The following is a 19,527-nucleotide window of genomic DNA, read 5'->3' as shown; positions in this document are numbered from 1 at the left end:
CCCAAGGGGTGCACGTTTGGTTTATACCCTAGCACTACACAGCTGATAAAAATAATCAACTAATCATAAAGCTTTGATTATTTGAATCAGCTGTGTAGTGCTAGGGGAATAAAATAAACATGCACCCCTTGGGGTCCCCAGGACCGAGTTTGGGAAAAGCTGAGCTAACTCTAACCCTAACCCCTAGCCTAGCTAATGTTAGCATTAGCCACCTAGCTAACATTAGCAACAACAAATTGGAATTCGTGACATGTTTTACAATTCGTAAAATATTGTACGTTTTGCAAAATTGTAACATATCGAAGTATTGCAATTTGTAACATATCATGCAAAATGGATGATGGACATCTTCAAAGTAATACATACAGTAACATATGAAATATAACATATACTAAATGGAGCATCTCGGATTTACGATTGAAGTCGGAAGTTTACATACACTTAGGTTGGAGTCATTCAAATTCGTTTTTCAACCACTCCACACATTTCTTGTTAACAAACTATAGTTTTAGCAAGTCGGTTAGGACATCTACTTTGTGCATGACAAGTCATTTTTCCAACAATTGTTTACAGACACATTATTTCTCTTATAATTCACTGTATCACAATTCCAGTGGGTCAGAAGTTTACATACACTAAGTTGACTGTGCCTTGAAACAGCTTGGAAAATTTCAGAAAATAATCTCATGGCTTTAGAAGCTTCTGATAGACTAATTGACATAATTTGAGTCAATTGGAGGTGTACCTGTGGATGTATTTCAAGGCCTACTGTAACGGCAGCCTTCCTCCTCTTCGTCTGAAGACTGAAGACTGTGAACACTTACAACGATACAAAATAACAAATGTGGCAAACCGATACAGCCCTATCTGGTGCAGAGAAAACACAGAGACAGGAAACAACCACCCACAAACCCCCACACAAAAAAAGCCACCTATATATGATTCCCAATCAGAGACAACACAAAACATCTGCCTCTGATTGAGAACCATATTAGGCCAAACATAGAAACAGACAAACTAGACACACAACATAGAATGCCCACCCAGCTCACGTCCTGACCAACACTAAAACAAGCAAAACACACAAGAACTATGGTCAGAACGTGACACCTACCTTCAAACTCAGTGGCTCTTTGCTTGACATCATGGGAAAATCAAAAGAAATCAGCCAAGACCCCAGAATTTTTTTTGTAGACTTCCACAAGTCTTGTTCATCCTTGAGAGCAATTTCCAATCGCCTGAAGGTACCACGTTCAACTGTACAAACAATAGTACGCAAGTATAAACACCATGGGACCATGCAGCCGTCATACAGCTCAGGAAGGAGACGCGTTCTGTCTCCTAGAGATGAATGTACTTTGGTGCGAAAAGTGCAAATCAATCCCAGAACAACAGCAAAGGACCTTGTGAAGATGCTGGAGGAAACAGGTACAAAAGTATCTATATCCACAGTAAAACGAGTCCTATATCGACATAACCTGAAAGGCCGCTCAGCGAGGAAGAAGCCACTGCTCCAAAACCGCCATAAAAAAGCCAGACTATGGTTTGCAACTGCACATGGGGACAAAGATCGTAATTTTTGGAGAAATGTCCTCTGGTCTGATGAAACAAAAATAGAACTGTTTGGCCATAATGACCATCGTTATGTTTAGAGGAAAAACGGTGAGGCTTGCAAGCCGAAGAACCCCATCCCAACCATGAAGCACAGGGTGGCAGCATCATGTTGTGGGGGTGCTTTGCTGTAGGAGGGACTGATGCACGTCACAAAATAAATTACATCATGAGGAAGAAAAATTATGTGGATATATTGAAGCAACATCTCAAGACATCAGTCAGGAAGTTAAAGCTTGGTCGCCATTGGGTCTTCCAAATGGACAATGACCCCAAGCATACTTCCAAAGTTGTGGCAAAATGGCTTAAGGACAACAATGTCAAGGTATTGGAGTGGCCATCACAAAGCCCTGACCTCAATCCTATAGAAAATTTGTAGGCAGAACTGAAAAAGCGTGTGTGAGCAAGGAGGCCTACAAACCTGACTCAGTTACACCAGCTCTGTCAGGAGGAATGGGCCACAATTCACCCAACTTATTGTGGGAAGCTTGTGGAAGGCTACCCGAAATGTTTGACCCAAATTAAACAATTTAAAGGCAGTGCTACCAAATACTAATTGAGTGTATGTAAACTTCTGACCCACTGGGAATGTGATGAAAGAAATAAAATCTGAAATAAATCATTTTCTCTACTATTATTCTGACATTTCACATTCTTAAAATGAAGTGTAACTGACCTAAGACAGGGAATTTTTACTTGGATTAAATGTCAGGATTTGTGAAAAACTGAGTTTAAATGTATTTGGCTAAGGTGTATGTAAACTTCCGACTTCAACTGTAAGTACAGAATAATACGAAATAATGTGACACCAGGTTGAGTTTAGATAGGCCTACAATACTAACCTGACAAAATGAGTGGTGGAAGTAGAAAGTAGAATAGTCTACCTGCATCTAGCTGAGTCGGCGGCTTGTAGTGGAACCAGGCATACGACGCGCGCCCCGAGACGTAAAGTAGGCTAACGTTAGTCATATAGGTTAAAAGTTTCGGGAAGGGGATTTCCGCCAAACCATTACTCTTATAGACCAAATGAGGAGACGGTGTTTATTCCACTGACGCCAAATAAAGCACAAAGCATCAAACTACATTGCTAAGGTAAGTTTGACTGCCAAATGTACAAACAATTATTATTTAATATAGAATGTATTAACTTAATTATGGTGTCTAAATAACAACATAGATAAATGTGTGGTTAGTTATAAAGACTCACTGACATACAGAGGCGCACTGAGAGAGTAGCGCTCTAATGGAACAATGCGTATAGCCTAATGAAAGCATTTTTTTTTGCAAGTTAACAGTAGGCTTACAATTCCCCCTAACTGAAGTGTGGGTTCAGTTCAGTGCTGACTGGGGCTGTATATTCCTTGGGTTTTCATTGGCGTGTTTTTAAACGCAATTTGTCTTGCGGCGCCATAATCTGTTTCATTTCCCTATACAGCTGGGAAGTCATCGAGGAGTTGGTTTAAAAGACAGGATATTTCTCAAGAGCCAGCGGTGTTTTCGCTTTGTGTTTGCGAACGACTGCTAATAGGCTATTTCATAGAGTTTAAGAGATTCATTTTAAAGTCGTGTTAAATGTGATGCGAGGTCTATTTCTCTGTCTCAGATTCGGAATATCATGATGGGGGAGTTCTACATTTGCTTTCTCAATATGACTCTGTTGCTCCACCTCTCCCATTGCCAAGGTAAGTCAGGATGAAAGCGGGTACAGGGAAATAGAATAGGCTAAAATTCGTAGAACTGAACAGCAGCGCTCAGCAGCCACTCAACAGAATTACGTGAGGTGTGTCATTTGTGTTATTCAGTTGGAATAACAGGTTGGTTTGAGTGAGGGTGCATTCACATGAAACAAAAAAACAGCAAAACAGCTGTTTTGAATAACAATCCCCTATAAAAAAAAATACTACAGTTTACTATAGGATACTATAGAATTCTGTAGTAATCTAAAGTAAACTGTAGTGCAGTGTAGAAACCTATACACACTAGTATCTCTCGACCGTGTAGTGCTTACTATAGACTTGTGGTATACTGTAGAATACTATACTACACACTATACTATCCCTCGGTAATGTGTAGTACTTAATTTTTTATTTTGTTGTATACTGTACGATACTATACTCCACACTGTAGTATCCCTCAATTGTGTAGTGCCTACTATAGAATGTTGTCATATACTGGAGAATACTATACTACTCACTAGTATCCCCCTTCGATCGTGTAGTGCTTACTATAATATTTTTTAGTATACTGTAGAATACTATACTACCCACTGTAGTATCCCTTGATCATGTAGTGCTTACTTTAGAATGTTGTAGTATACTGTTTAGAATACTGTACTGCACGCTGTAGTATCCCTCGATCACATAGTGCTTACTTTATAATTTTTTACTGTAGCTTCTAGCTTTGTCGATGCCGTTTTGATTTGAACGTGCTGTCCCTGGGGAGCTCATGCTGGGATTTCTTCAGAGGTTCCCCTTCGATCAATTTTGTAGATTACTGTAGAATACTATACTCCACACTGTAGTATCCCTTGATTTATTTATTTTATTTTACTATTTAAAAACACCATACAACCACATACAGTATTTGGAAACAATTCATTTATACATTTGTCGAGAATAATACAAAAAAGTTTATAATGTATTTCCAATGTGTTGCTAGTTCAAACATTACACATTTACAGCTAACCCTCATGAAAAAATACTATACTATGGTACTATGGTCTTAAATACTGTAGTATTACCATATTAATATACTGTAGTGTTTACTGTAGTATTTTTGCGACCATGCCTGTAGTATACTTTAGTATCAATGTAGTGTTTTTGCAGACATTACTGTAGTATACAATAGTATTCACTGTAGTGTTTACTATAGTGTTTTGTGGACTTGACTATAGTATACTGCATTATTTACTGTAGATGACTGTAGTATACTGTAGTATTTACTGTAGTATTTTTGCGGACATGACTAGTATATTGTAGTAACAACTGCCGACTAGGTTTTTTTCTCTTTTGGGGGGTGGATTAGCTTTAATATTGCAGATGGATTGTGGCTTCCATCTGTAACGGCGTTCCTCCTCCTCTTCATCCGAAGAGGAGGAGCAGGGATTAAACCAAAATGCAGCGTCTTGATATGACATGATTTATTTAAGTAAAGACGAAAACACGAACTTCACTTGAAACTAAACAAAACAACAAACGGAGTAGACGAACCTGAACATAAGAACTTACATAACACGAAGAACTCACGAACAGGAAAATGACTACACAAAACGACGAACGAACGAAACAGTCCCGTATGGTGCAAACAAACACAGACACAGGAGACAACCAACCACAACCAACAAAGTGAAAACACCTACCTTAATATGATTCTCAATCAGAGGAGATGAAAACCACCTGCCTCTAATTGAGAACCATATCAGGTACCCAAAACCAACATAGAAACAGAAAACATAGACTGCCCACCCAAATTCACGTCCTGACCAACTAACACATACAAAAACTAACAGAAAACAGGTCAGGAACGTGACATAACCCCCCCCTTAAGGTGCGAACTCCGGGCGCACCAGCACAAAGTTTAGGGGAGGGTCTGGGTGGGCATCTGACCACGGTGGTGGCTCAGGCTCTGGGCGAGGTCCCCACCCCACCATAGTCAATCCCAGCTTACGTTTCCCCCTACGACTGACCACCCTCCTATTCCACCCACTTAATTTTTTGGGTAACATCGAGACAAGGGACAGCACCGGGATAGAGAGATAGCTCAAAACAAAGAGGTAGGTCAGGATAGAGAGGTAGCTCAGGATAGAGGGGCAACTCCGGACTGAAGGGCAGCTCCGGACAGAGAGACAGCTCTGGACTGAGGGGCAGTTCTGGATTACTGGCAGCTCTGGGCTGGCTGACGGCTCTGGACGCTCATGGCTGGCTGACGGCTCTCGACGCTCATGGCTGGCTGACGGCTCTGGACGCTCATGGCTAGCTGGCGGCTCTGGCAGATCCTGTCTGGTTGGCGGCTCTGGCAGATCCTGTCTGGTTGGCGGCTCTGGCAGATCCTGTCTGGTTGGCGGCTCTGGCAGATCCTGTCTGGTTGGCGGCTCTGGCAGATCCTGTCTGGTTGGCGGCTCTGGCAGAACCTGTCTGGTGAATGGCTCTAGCGGCTCCTGACTGACTAACGGCTCTGACGACTCGGGACAGACGGGCGGCTGTAATGGCTCGGGACAGACGGATGGCTCAGACGGCACTGGGCAGACGGATGGCTCAGATAGCGCTGGGGAGACGGATGGCTCAGATGGCGCTGGGGAGACGGATGGCTCAGATGGCGCTGGGGAGACGGATGGCTCAGATGGCGCTGGGGAGACGGATGGCTCAGATGGCGCTGAGGAGACGGATGGCTCTGGCCGGATGAGGCGCACTGTAGGCCTGGTGCGTGGTGCCGGAACTGGAGGCACTGGGCTGGAGACACGCACCATAGGGAGAGTGCGTGGAGGAGGAACAGGGCTCTGGAAACGCACTGGAAGCCTGGTGCGTGGAGTAGGCACTGGTGGTACTGGGCTGGGGCGGGGAGGTGGCGCCGGAAATACCGGACCGTGCAGGCGTACTGGCTCCCTTGAGCACTGAGCCTGTCCAACCTTACCTGGTTGAATGCTCCCCGTCGCCCGACCAGTGCGGGGAGGTGGAATAACCCGCACCGGGCTATGTAGACGAACCGGGGACTACATGCGTAAGGCTGGTACCATGTAAGCCGGCCCGAGGAGACATACTGGAGGCCAGATATGTAGGGCCGGCTTCATGACATCCGGCTCAACGCTCAATCTAGCCCTACCAGTGCGGGGAGGTGGAATAACCCGCACCGGGCTATGCACACGTACAGGAGACACCGTGCGCTCTACTGCGTAACACGGTGTCTGCCCGTACTCCCGCTCTCCACGGTTAGCCTGGGAAGTGGGCGCAGGTCTCCTACCTGCCCTTAGCCCACTACCTCTTAGCCCCCCCCCAAGACATTTTTGGGGTTTCTTCTCGGGCTTCCTTGCTAGCCGCGTACCTTCATATCTCCGGTCTTGAGCTTGATTCTCCGGCTTCCAGCCTTGCTTCCTTGCTGCCTCCTCATATCGCCGCCTCTCTGCTTTCGCTGCCTCCAGCTCAGCTTTGGGGCGGCGATATTCTCCTGGTTGAGCCCAAGGTCCTTTTCCATCCAGCTCGTCCTCCCAAGTCCAGTAGTCCTGTGTATTCCACTGCTCGAACATCTGCTGCTTGGTTCTGATTTGGTGGGTGGTTCTGTAACGGCGTTCCTCCTCCTCTTCATCCGAAGAGGAGGAGCAGGGATTAAACCAAAATGCAGCGTCTTGATATGACATGATTTATTTAAGTAAAGACGAAAACACGAACTTCACTTGAAACTAAACAAAACAACAAACGGAGTAGACGAACCTGAACATAAGAACTTACATAACACGAAGAACTCACGAACAGGAAAATGACTACACAAAACGACGAACGAACGAAACAGTCCCGTATGGTGCAAACAAACACAGACACAGGAGACAACCAACCACAACCAACAAAGTGAAAACACCTACCTTAATATGATTCTCAATCAGAGGAGATGAAAACCACCTGCCTCTAATTGAGAACCATATCAGGTACCCAAAACCAACATAGAAACAGAAAACATAGACTGCCCACCCAAACTCACGTCCTGACCAACTAACACATACAAAAACTAACAGAAAACAGGTCAGGAACGTGACACCATCAATGTAATTGTCTGCATCATTTGTAAATCCTGTAACTGTAACGGCTTTCTTCCTGGGATGAATGAGAGGACCAAAATGCAGCGCAGTTAGTGTTCAACATGTTTAATTAGCAGATAAACGGTGAACATTAACCAATAGCAAAATAACAAAACGTGAAAGCCGAAACAGACCTATCTGGTGCAGAACACAAACACAGAGACAGGAAACAATCACCCACAAACAAACAGTGAGAACAACCTACCTTAATATGGCTCTCAATCAGAGGAAACGACACACACCTGCCTCTAATTGAGAACCATACCAGGCAAACCATTAACCCAACATAGAAAACACATAACATAGACTACCCACCCCAACTCACGCCCTGACCAATTAAACACATACAAAACAACAGAAAACAGGTCAGGAACGTGACAGTAACAATCTTCTTCATCTGAGGAACAGGAAAGATCGGACCAAAACCCAGCATGGTAAGTGTCCATGTTAATTTATTATAACTGAACACGAAAATACAAAATAACAAAGTGAATGTAAGAAACGAAAATCGAAACAGTCCTGAAAGGTGCAAACACAAAACAGGAAACAACTACCCACAAACACCAGGTGAAAAAAAAGCTACCTAAGTATGGTTCTCAATCAGAGACAACGATAGACAGCTGCCTCTGATTGGGAACCATACCAGGCCAAACACATGGAAAAGAAAACATTGGAAAAAAACATAGAATGCCCATCCCAACTCACGCCCTGACCAAACCAAAATAGAGACATAAAAAAGGAACTAAGGTCAGGGCGTGACAAATCCTGCATATATATATATATATTTTTTTTTTACCAGTTAAAAGTTTGGACAAACCTATTCAAGGGTTTGCCAAGAGTGTGCAAAGCTGTCATCAAGGCAAAGGGTGGCTACTTTGAAGAATCTCAAATATAACATGTATTTTGATTTGTTTAACATTTTTGTTGGTTACTATGTGATTCCATACGTGTTATTTCATAGTTTTGATGTCTTCACTATTATTCTACAATGTAGAAAATGGTAAAAATAAAGAAAAACCCTTGAATGAGTAGGTGTGTCAACTTTTGACTGGTACTGTATATAATATATATATATATTTTCCTTTATTATTTTCCCCTAAACCTACCACCCCTACCCTAATTGGAGTAAACTACAACACTTAGGGTTCTACTTCCAGTTTATACATACTATATACATTTTACAGACACAATATATTTTACAATTGTTATCTTCTTCTTTTTTTGGCCCCATCCTTCAGCTACCCTCATTGCCATCTATCTCTGAAAACCATATAGTTTTGATTTATTTTTTACATATATTTTTCAACTGTGCTGTTTCACAAAAGTTCTGAATCTATATACATTTTACGGACGCAGTATATTTTACATGAGTTATCTTGTTATTTTTAGTCCCTCCCATCTATCTCTGAACACCATCCCGTTCTATTTGCCATATATTTTTCAACTGTGCTGTGATGTTTCACAAAAGTTCAGAACCTTTCTATTCTCATAGTTTCTACAGATTGTAAATTAAAGAAACATTTTTGCTAAGAGTATCATTATATTATTGATGGATTGACTATGACTTTTGTTGCCCTCCCAATTCACATTCATTATATAAATATGCCCTGTTAATTTTCTCTGACTTGGCGTTCCAAATAAAATTGAATATTCTTTGCTCATATAATTTAAAAAACAAGTCGCAAATAAGTCTACTGGGATATGAGTAAAGCGTTAATCAGGGGGATTTTTCCTTTCCATGATAGTAAGATCTTATCTATTTTTGCTAACCTTCTATTAAAACGTATTTTAGTGAGATCATTTATTTATTTCGGGATATGAATACTGAGTATGTCCACTTCACCGTCAGACCATTTTATTGTTGAACTACACGGTAATGTAAAAGGTGTATTTTTTTAGTGATCCAATACGTAATATTGTACACTTTGGTTGTAATCCAGAGAGGTTAGAAAAAGTATTTACATCCTCTATGAGGCTGTGGAGGGATCCAAATTGTGGATTTAAAAGAAAACATGAATCAGCATACAATGACACCTTTGTTTTTAAGACCTGGATTTCTAGCTCCTAGATATTATTGTTGGACCTGATTTGAATAGCTAACATTTCGAATTTGGTTAGCTAAAATGGCACAACTACCACTAACTAACTGACTACGCCAGTTACTGTTTAATGAGGGGAACACCTCAACCAGAACGAGACACACGGGTTTGTGACAGGCAGCATATTGAGTTGGGTCAACAGTCCGAAGCAATGCAACGGACCATCAACACCTTAGCAAAAATGTAAACGATAGCTTCTCGACCCATTAAAGTGAAACGGTACAGAGGCAGATATAAAGAACAAGCTAAATTTAAACCTTGGAGGATTATGTTTCCATGTTTATTTAATAACATACATTAACCAGAGTACACCAGAAGTTCTTTTTAGATCGGTTACGTCCACTAGATAGCTTTCTGAAATAGCTCTTTCACTGAGATGTTTTATTTAACCTTTATTTAACTAGGCAAGTCTGTTAGAACAAATTCTTATTTACAATGACGGCCTACCAAAAGGCAAAGGGCCTCCTGCGGGGACGGGGGCTGGGATAAATACAATATATATAGGACAAAACACACATCACGACAAGCGAGACAACACAACATAAAGAGAGACCTAAGACGACAACATAGCATAGCAGAAAAACATGACAACACAGCATTGGTAGCAACACCACATGACAACAACATGCGAGCAACACAACATGGCAGCAGCACAAAATGGTAGCAGCGCAAAACATGGTATAAACATTATTGGGTACAGACAACAGCACAAAGGCAAGAAGGTAGTAAACATGATTGGGTACAGACAACAGCACAAAGGCAAGAAGGTAGAGACAACAATACATCATGCGAAGCAGACACAACTGTCAGTAAGTGTCCATGATTGAGTCTTTCAATGAAGCGATGGAGATAAAACTGTCCAGTTTGAGTGGTTTTTTGCAGCTCGTTCCAGTCACTACCCGCAGCGAACTAGGGATGTGTGTGCTTTGGGGACCTTGAACAGAATGTGACTGGCAGAACGAGTGTTGTATGTGGAGGATGAGGGCTGCAGTAGATATCTCAGATAGGGGGAAGTGAGGCTTAAGAGGGTTTTATAAAGAAGCATCAACCAGTGGGTCTTGCGACGGGTATACAGAGATGACCAGTTTACAGAGGAGTATAGAATCCAGTGATGTGTCCAATAAGGAGCATTGGAGGCAAATCTGATGGCCGAATGGTAAAGAACATCTAGCCGCTGGAGAGCACCCTCACCTGCCAATCTATAATTTACATCTTCGTAATCTAGCATGGGTAGGATAGTTATCTGAACCAGGCTTAGTTTGGCAGCTGGGGTGAAAGTGGAGCTATTACGATAGAGGAAACCAAGGCTGTGTTCGAATACCCGTACTAACATACTGTACACTACATACTTACTGAGTATATACTACATACTATATACTATTAGTTCATTTTAGTATACTGTAAACGAACGGTATTGTTTCAGTTGAGTGTACTGGAGCTTTGCCTATCGGAAGTTGATGCTGTTGCTATGCAACCTCTTGCTAGCTTGTTAGCATAACAAATTACTAGCTAAACATTTAATGATTTCGGGTGTGTGCGTAAATTCAATCTGGAGTGCCAGAGTGCGTTGTGCGCCCAGAGCGTTGTCAGATTGTCCATTTGTAAATTCGGAGCGTTTTCCTCTCGGAGTGCTCAGAGCGCACACTGGACGCTCTGGCCGAGGAGTAGGGTTGATCCGAGCGTTTGACGGCAGTCAAGCACCCAAGCTAAATGGCTAACGTTGGCTAGCTACTTCCAGACAAAAATGAGAGAACACCTCACTCTGACCATTTTACTCTCCCGAGCAGAGCTGGTTAGGTTGTTTTCATGTTATCCAGAGTGTTGGTGACTGTAACTGTGCTGCTGGCAACAATTTAATTACACTTTTTTTTTGCAGATGTTTACTGAGACTGGCCATGAGCGTTAGTAAATTCTTCAGTTATCCTGTGCGAGAGTGCTCTGAATTCGGAATGATAGCCATTGATTCGCACGACTATACCACTTAGCTAAGAATTATGTAAATAATCAAGTCAATAAACGTTGGGTAGTTAGTTAGATAGCAGATAGTTAATATTCTGCCTGGCAAGTTCGATGTATTAGTAGCCAACTAACGTTAGATAACTAGCTAACATACTGGTACATACTGCTGTAATGCTATGCGGTTCGTAAGGATAGCGTAGCTACTGTAACAAATTGTCAGCCAACATAACGTGTAACTTATTTGAAAAGGCATTACATTTTTTTGCATTTGTCATAATTAGTTAAAGCAATGAATTTGTATCCACTCTCGTCGGACTTCGGCTGCCATTTACTTAAAAACTGAAAAATAATGAAGCCACGCCCATTTTCTGAAGTATTGCATTATGGGCCCTAAAAGCACAGAAATAGTGTCCACTGCATGTATACTTCGCATTTTGGCGAATTTAGTTCATCATCCAGGAACTTTTGACATACTAATTATATCCATACTATGACCAATAAGCATACTATATACTCAATTCACGTCACAAATAGTATGGTTAGTGCTGTTAGTATGGGTATTTGAAACACAGCTCAATTCTAGATTTAAACTTAGCCTGTAGCTTTGATATGTGCTGAGAGAAGGACAGTGTACCATCTAGCCATACTCTCAAGTACTTGTATGAGGTGACTACCTCAAGCTCCAAACCCTCAGAGGTAGTAATCACATCGGTGGGGTTAACATGGTTGAGTTGACAAAAACAGATAAGATATAGGTCAACGTCATTGACTGTGGTCTACCATACGGGTGTCATCCTCAAGTGGGTGTCATGGATAATATACAGTTGGCTGGGCTTTCCGTCCATCGGAAAGACAGAACAGCTGCCTCCGGTAAGACGAGGGGTGGTTGTCTGTGTCTATTTGTCAATAACAGCTGGTGCGCGAAATCTAATATTAAGGAAGTCTCAAGGTTTTGCTCGCCTGAGGTAGAGTATCTCATGTAGACCACACCATTTACCAAGAGATTTTTCATCTATATTTTTCGTAGCTGTCTATTTACCACCACATACCAATGCTGGCACTAAGACCACACTCAACAAGCTGTATACGGCCATAAGCAAACAAGAAAATGCTAATTCAGAGGCGGCGCTCCTAGTGGCCGGGAACTTTAATGCAATCAAACTTAAATCCGTTTTACCTCATTTCTACCAGCATGTCACATGTGCATCCAGAAGATAAAAACTCTAGACCACCTTTACTCCACACACAGAGACACGTACAAAGCTCTCCCTCACCCTACATTTAGCAAATCTGACTATAATTCTATCCTCCTGATTTCTGCATACAAGCAAAAACTAAAGCAGGATGTACCAGTGACTCGCCCAATACAGAAGTGGTCCGATGCCGCAGATGGTAAGCTACAGGACCTTTTTGCGAGCACAGACTGGAATATGTTTTGAGATTAATCTGATGGCATTGAGGAGTACACCACATCAGTCACCGGCTTCATCAATAAGTGCATCGATGACGTCCCCCACCACAGTGACTGTACGTACATACCCAACCAGAAGCCATGGATTACAAGCAACATACGCACGGAGCTAAAGGGTAGAGCTGCCTCTTTCAAGAAGCGGGACTCTAACTCGGGCGCTTATAAGAAATCCCGCTATGCCCTCCAACGAAATAAAACAGGCAAAGCGTCAATACAGGACTAAGATTGAACCCTACTACACCAGCTCCGACGCTCGTCAGATGTGGCAGGGCTTGCAAACTATTACAGACTACAAAGGGAAGCCCATCCGCAAGCTGCCCAGTGACACGAGCTTACCAGACAAGCTAAATTACTTCTATGCACGCTTCGAGGCATGCAACACTGAAGCACGCATGAGAGCACCACCTGTTCCGGACGACTGTGTGATCACGCTCTCTGTAGCCGAAGTGAGCCAATATTCCCAAGGCCGCAGAGCCAGACAGATTCCAGGATGTGTACTCTGAGCATGCACTGACCAACTGGCAAGTGTCTTCACTGATTGTAATACCTACATGTTTCAAGCAGACCACTATAGTCCCTGTGCCCAAGAACACCAAGGTAACCTGCCTAAATTACTACCGACCCGTAGAAATCACATCTGTAGCCATGAAGTGCTTTGAAAGGCTGGTCATAGCTCACATCAACACCATCATCCCAGAAACCATAGACCCATTCCAATTTGCATACCGCACCAACAGATCCACAGATGACGCAATCTCTATTGCACTCCACACTAGGGGTACTTAATTTTGAGTATTGTGTACTTAAAGTATGTTACCCATCCTGACAATCTAATCCTTAGCTTCTGAAAGTGCAATTCAAGTGAGAAAATAAACACAGTAATACATCACAGAGTACATATCTGTAATATCTGCATAAGTACAAGGTCGTCGATAGTTGTAACACAGGATTTGGCTATATAAAGTTAAGTAACTTCAAAGTTACCGATGAGCAATTTCTATATAATTACTTACTACTCATTACCAAGTGAAAATACCTAAAAACAAAGATGAGCTTCTCCTTCAGTCAACTTTATTGCAACATGTAAAAAGACCTTACATTTCTTACAAAATTACAAGGATTTCTGTTAGATTAATAATTTGATTCATTAGATGAAACGAAGATATAGGCCTACTCAATAACATAAAAAATAACTATTCTAGTGGTTGTGTGTAGTAGTCTAGTTAGCTAATTTAGAAAAACAGGATTGTCTTTTTCTTCCCTATTTAACATTACAAGTAACAATGGAAATCGACAACTCTAGGTCTTCATCTGTTTCTTTGTTGTAAGCATTTACCCATCCTGGACTCTGAGACCTTGTGGGAATCTGTGGTAGAGAAGAAGAAGAAGAAGAATGTAGCTATGACAAACAGAGGGGTTGGGAAACACTGTGGCACTGTTCAACTGACATGGCCAATGAGGAAGGAACTTACCCAACCACTTTGAGGCACAGTCAGCCTAGATATTGTATGGAAAAAAACAATACTATATGGTGCAATAAAACATTAGCAAATCAGTTTAGCTGTAGCAGCTAATGACATTGACACAGTCATGATACTGGTGGTAGAGTTGATAGCAGAGCTGTATGTCTCATCCACCCCCTTCAGGATGTCTTTCTCCATGTGGTGCTTGGCCAGGAGCCCATCAACGGCAGCTTTCATGGTGGGCATTGTCTATTGGTGGTCAGCATGGGGAGATGATGTCAGAGGCAGAGGTGTGCTTGGCAGATCTGAAAGAGAGGCACAAAGTTATTTAAATTAGAGTTTATTTCACTTGACAATTCAATATAATTCAAACTTCATGCTGATGATCTGTACAACATGAGACACATAGCAATACAGTATAAATATATTAAAACATATGGAATATAATATAGATACAGATAATGCGCATGTGGTGGTTTAAAATAATATTTTTACTACTACTAGCTAGCGTGCTCTATTCCTGCATTTCCTGAAACTGTCTGATAAAACTTGCTAGTTGTTATTGTTCTATAGGCTTTCCTCCTCCTCGCTGGTCTGCAGATGCTTGACTACTTGATTATTTTGTTGTGGCTTTAACATTTCATGGACATTGCGTTAGAACAGTGGTTCCCAAACTTTTTATAGTCCTGTACCCCTTCCAACATTCAACCTCCAGCTGCGTACCCCCTCTAGCACCAGGGTCAGTGCACTCTCAAATGTTGTTTTTTGCCATCATTGTAAGCCTGCCACACACACACACTACACGATACATTTATTAAACATAAGAATGAGTGTGAGTTTGTCACTTCCCATGTGCCGGGTTGTGACAAAGAGCTCTTATAGGACCAGGGCACAAATAATAATCCATAATTTTGCTCTTTATTTAGTCTTCTTACATATAAAACTTCATTTGTTCATCATAAATTGTGAATAACTCACCACAGGTTAATGAGAAGAGTGTGCTTGAAAGGATGCACATAACTCTGCAATGTTGGGTTGTATTGGAGAGAGTCTCAGTCTTAAATAATTTTCCACACAGTGTCTGTGCCTGTATTTAGTTTTTATGCTAGTGAGGGCCGAGAATCGTCTCTCACATAGGTACGTGGTTGCAAAGGGCATCAGTGTTTTTGCAACCACGTAAACGTCCAAGTCAGGATACTCTGAGCGCAGCCCAATCCAGAAATCTGGCAGTGGCTTCCGATTTCGATGAGGCTCTCTTGTTTAGATATCGGTAAGTGGACTGGAGGCAGGGCATGAAAGGGATAACAAATCCATTAGTTTGTGTCATCCGTTTCGGGAAAGTACCTGCTTAATTGCGCACCCAACTCACTCAGGTGCTTCACTATATCACATTTGACATTGTCCGTAAGCTTGAGTTAATTTGCACACAAAAATCATACAATGATGAAAAGACCTGTGTGTTGTCCTTGTTAATGCAGACAGAGAAGAGCTCCAACTTCTTAATCATAGCGTCAATTTTGTCCCGCACATTGAATATAGTTGTGGAGAGTCCCTGTAATCCTAGATTCAGATCATTCAGGCGAGAAAAACATCACCCAGATAGGCCAGTCGTGTGAGAAAGTCATCATCATGCAAGCGGTCAGACAAGTGAAAATTATGGTCAGTAAAGAATACTTTAAGCTCATCTCTCAATTTAAAAAGAAATTGTCAATACTTTGCCCCTTGATAACCAGCACCAACTGTATGTTGTAAAAGTGTAACATGGTCGCTGCCCATATCATTGCATAGTGCAGAAAATACATGAAAGTTCAGGGCTCTTGCTTTAACAAAGTTAACCATTTTCGCTGTAGTGTCCAAAACGTATTTCAAGCTGTCAGGCATTCCTTTGGCAGCAAGAGCCTCTTGGTGGATGCTGCAGTGCACCCAAGTGGCGTCGGGAGCAACTGCTTGCACTCGCGTTACCATTCCACTATGTCTCCCTGTCATGGCTTTTGTGCCATCAGTACAGATACCAACACATCTTGACCCCCAAAGTCCATTTGATGTCACAAAGCTGTCCAGTACTTTAAAAATACCCTCTCCTGTTTCAGAAGAGGATGTCTTCCTCAATTGACCCCCCATAAACGTAATGGACATATACCAGGAGCTTTGCCAGGACCGCCACGTCTATTGACTCATCCAGCTATAACGCATAGAATTCACTGGCTTGTATGCAAAGCAGTAATTGTTTCAAAACATCTCCTGGCATGTCACTGATGCGTTTTGAAACAGTGTTGTTTGATGAAGGCATTGTCTGTATAGTTTTTTGGGCCTTTTCCCCCAGTATTGTCCCAGCCATATCCGCGGCAGCAGGAAGAATTCAGTCCTCCACAAAAGTATGGGGCTTGCCTGTCCTAGCCACTTGGTAGCTCTCCATATAAGACTATTCTAGCCCCTTCTTATTAATGGTATCTGTTTCTTTTATACATGTCTTACTACTCAAAAGTTGTCTTAAATCTCATTCAAAAACCTCCTGTGGCTTATTTTTCAAATTGGCATGTTTTGTTTCTAAATGTCTGCGCAAGAGTGAATGTTTCATCGAGTTGTTAGATGGTACTTTTGCACATATAATGCACTGTGGCTGAGGAAAGGCACTCTTCCCAATATAAGTGAACCCAAAATCAATGTAGTTCTCATCATATTTGCGCCTCTTCGATGATCCAACGTCCTTGTCTGTTGTTCGGTGCTTTCCCGGGTAAGGGGGCAGTAGCTCTTCTGCTGCATCAGATTCACAACTGTCAGTGTCCATGCTAGCTGGACTAACAACAAATGTAGAATTACTGATGCTAGCATTGGTTGTGCTCGTGGAAGCAGAACAACTTGTGTCGTCGACTGGTGCAGGTGTAGTACTTCTGGTAGTAGCAGTACTACCAGTAGAGCTGGTATGTATCTCTATGGATGCAGGCCTTACTTTTTTTGACCAATTATCAATTTTCGAGCAAACAGAAAGAGCAGAAGCTACGTTTGGCTACATATGGACCGTTAGTGGAATTCCCGCGAGAGAGTAACGGTTAATGTGATTGGATGTTAATTATTTGACTAGGCTACCTGTATTTGACATTGTGTTGTTATTTCGCTGAACACTGGATGGTTTAATTTTATTTTTGTCAGTGAAACGAGGCTACTCAGGCGAGAAAAAAACCTTTGAAAATGTGGAAAAAAAAGGTGAATCACATATTTATTTGGTGTACCCCCGACGGCATTGCGAGTGCACCCCAGTTTGGGAATACCTGCAATAAAACAACAACAACTAGCTAGCTTTATCATATACACATTTTGAGAAAAATAAGCTAATTTAGCAAGCCAATACATTGTTTATCTTTACATTAGTTCAACATTGAAATCTAGCTGAGAAAACTGACCTCTTTATCTCTGAAGCAGTTTGTGCTCACCTTGTCAGGGCACTGCAACAGCAAGATAGAAGCAGCTGCAAATCTGATCTTCTTCCCTGCAGTCTTGTCTAAATTCTACAGGGAGCTAGCCTGTTATACTCAATACATTAGCTAGCCAACTTGAACAAAGAGATCTCAGCTCGCTAACTAGCAAAGACAACCAACTACACAACAAATATACACAGCACAAACAATTATTTTCTAAACTAATGTTAGTCTCAACCAAATGACAAGTACATAGACTTATTGCTCTGTTACACAGGCTAATGGTAGCTAGTTAACCAGCTTAGTAGTGGTAAAACAAGTGTTTTCACAGCATTTTTATCAAATCTTCTCACCAACGCCTTGCTGTAACAAATTTAAACCATATTTAGCGACATCTCCTCCCTCCCCAGAGTTAGCGAAGCATCGAGGCGGGCCGGAAGTCAAACGGAAATGAAACCCCTGGTAGGAAGTGGAATGGAATGTGGGAGGTGCTAGAATGCATTAACTCTATGTAAAGTATTTGTTTTTTAATGTGAGCTAGTTTTTGCCATTTGGCGTGGGTAATCAGACTACAGAGCCCTTTATTTCAGAGGTGTGTCAAAGAGGTGGTCGGTTTTAAATTGGCTAACACTTATCACATGGTTTGAGCAGGCTAAAATATGCAGGCTGAAAAATTGTGCCCCAAACTGCATGATAACAGTGCCTAAAAGTAGTTGATTCATCACTACAGTCATTTTATCTGGAGTATTTGGCTGCTCTAACAAGGCAAGAAAGACAACGGGAAAAATATGTTTACAGATTCCCCACAATCATGAAACACCATTGGTAATACCAATGAGATAAGACTCAACAACTGTCAGAAAAGCAAAGAAACCTTTTTTGCCTGTCAAGACCAGAACCCAGACTGCTGTCAGTACAGGGTGTGCTACGATAATTTTATCACTGGTAAGTCAAGTCTGATCGATTTCGAGTTTAGTTTAGCAGTTATGCTAACCAGGTGTTAACAACAACACTACAGTAATTTAGCCAGCTAGATGGCTTGTAAGTCTAGTTATTAGCATGTTGTGTAAATTTCAAGTTTTGGGGGAGCTATTTATAACAAAGGATTGCATGCCTATCATCGCATTCACAGACTAATGTAAGCATACTTTTCCTAATGTGATCAGTAGATTGGATAGTGAAAATTTTGGCTATTCATAAGCCCGTAGTGGCATAGCTTTTGTCAAATTAATGTCAAAAGTTTTTAAAAAAAATGCATTTTAGCTAACCCTAACTCTTTTCCTAACCTTAACCTAATTCTCCTGACCTTCTACGTAAATGATCCTAATCTGCTATGAATTGTTACATATTAAGTTCATTTGACAAAAGCTGGATCCCTTCTAGACATGACAATGAAAAGGGGAGACACAAATTGTACGATATGCCGTCCATATAGCCTGGAGGACATTGTTGTCCAAAAAACTTGCGGTTATCATATATTCATATAACAACCCAAACTTTATTCTTAAGAGGGAGAATGTATGGACATCGGACAAAGGCCTCTGTCAGAGTCGTGTGTATAGGTGGCAGGGAAGTCAGGCGCAGGAGAGTCAAATGGAGTGTAATGGAGTCTTTTTAATAGAAGTCCACTAAACATACTCCAAACACTAAATGTACTTAAAAAACAAAAGTGGGTACGAGGACCCGTCGCTCACCAATACAGACATATATACAACATTGACAT

The 19,527-nt window shown here is 41.7% G+C and overlaps 1 protein-coding gene across 1 annotated transcript in view; it reads left to right on the top strand.

Annotated features, from left to right (window-relative positions):
- The first annotated feature begins 3,037 nt into the window (after positions 1-3,037).
- LOC120057936 (interleukin-1 receptor type 1-like) overlaps positions 3,038-19,527 on the top strand; it is a 51,436-nt gene continuing 34,946 nt past the window's right edge. Inside the window, exon 1 of the mRNA XM_039006413.1 lies at positions 3,038-3,293. Coding sequence (XP_038862341.1) covers positions 3,227-3,293 — 67 coding nt within the window. The 5' untranslated portion in view covers positions 3,038-3,226. The remainder of the gene's footprint in view (positions 3,294-19,527) is intronic.

Source organism: Salvelinus namaycush, chromosome 13 (assembly GCF_016432855.1).
Source record: "Salvelinus namaycush isolate Seneca chromosome 13, SaNama_1.0, whole genome shotgun sequence".
Classification (NCBI taxonomy): domain Eukaryota; kingdom Metazoa; phylum Chordata; class Actinopteri; order Salmoniformes; family Salmonidae; genus Salvelinus; species Salvelinus namaycush.
Note: the sequence above shows the minus strand (reverse complement) of the source record. Positions and strands in the feature narration are given on the sequence as shown.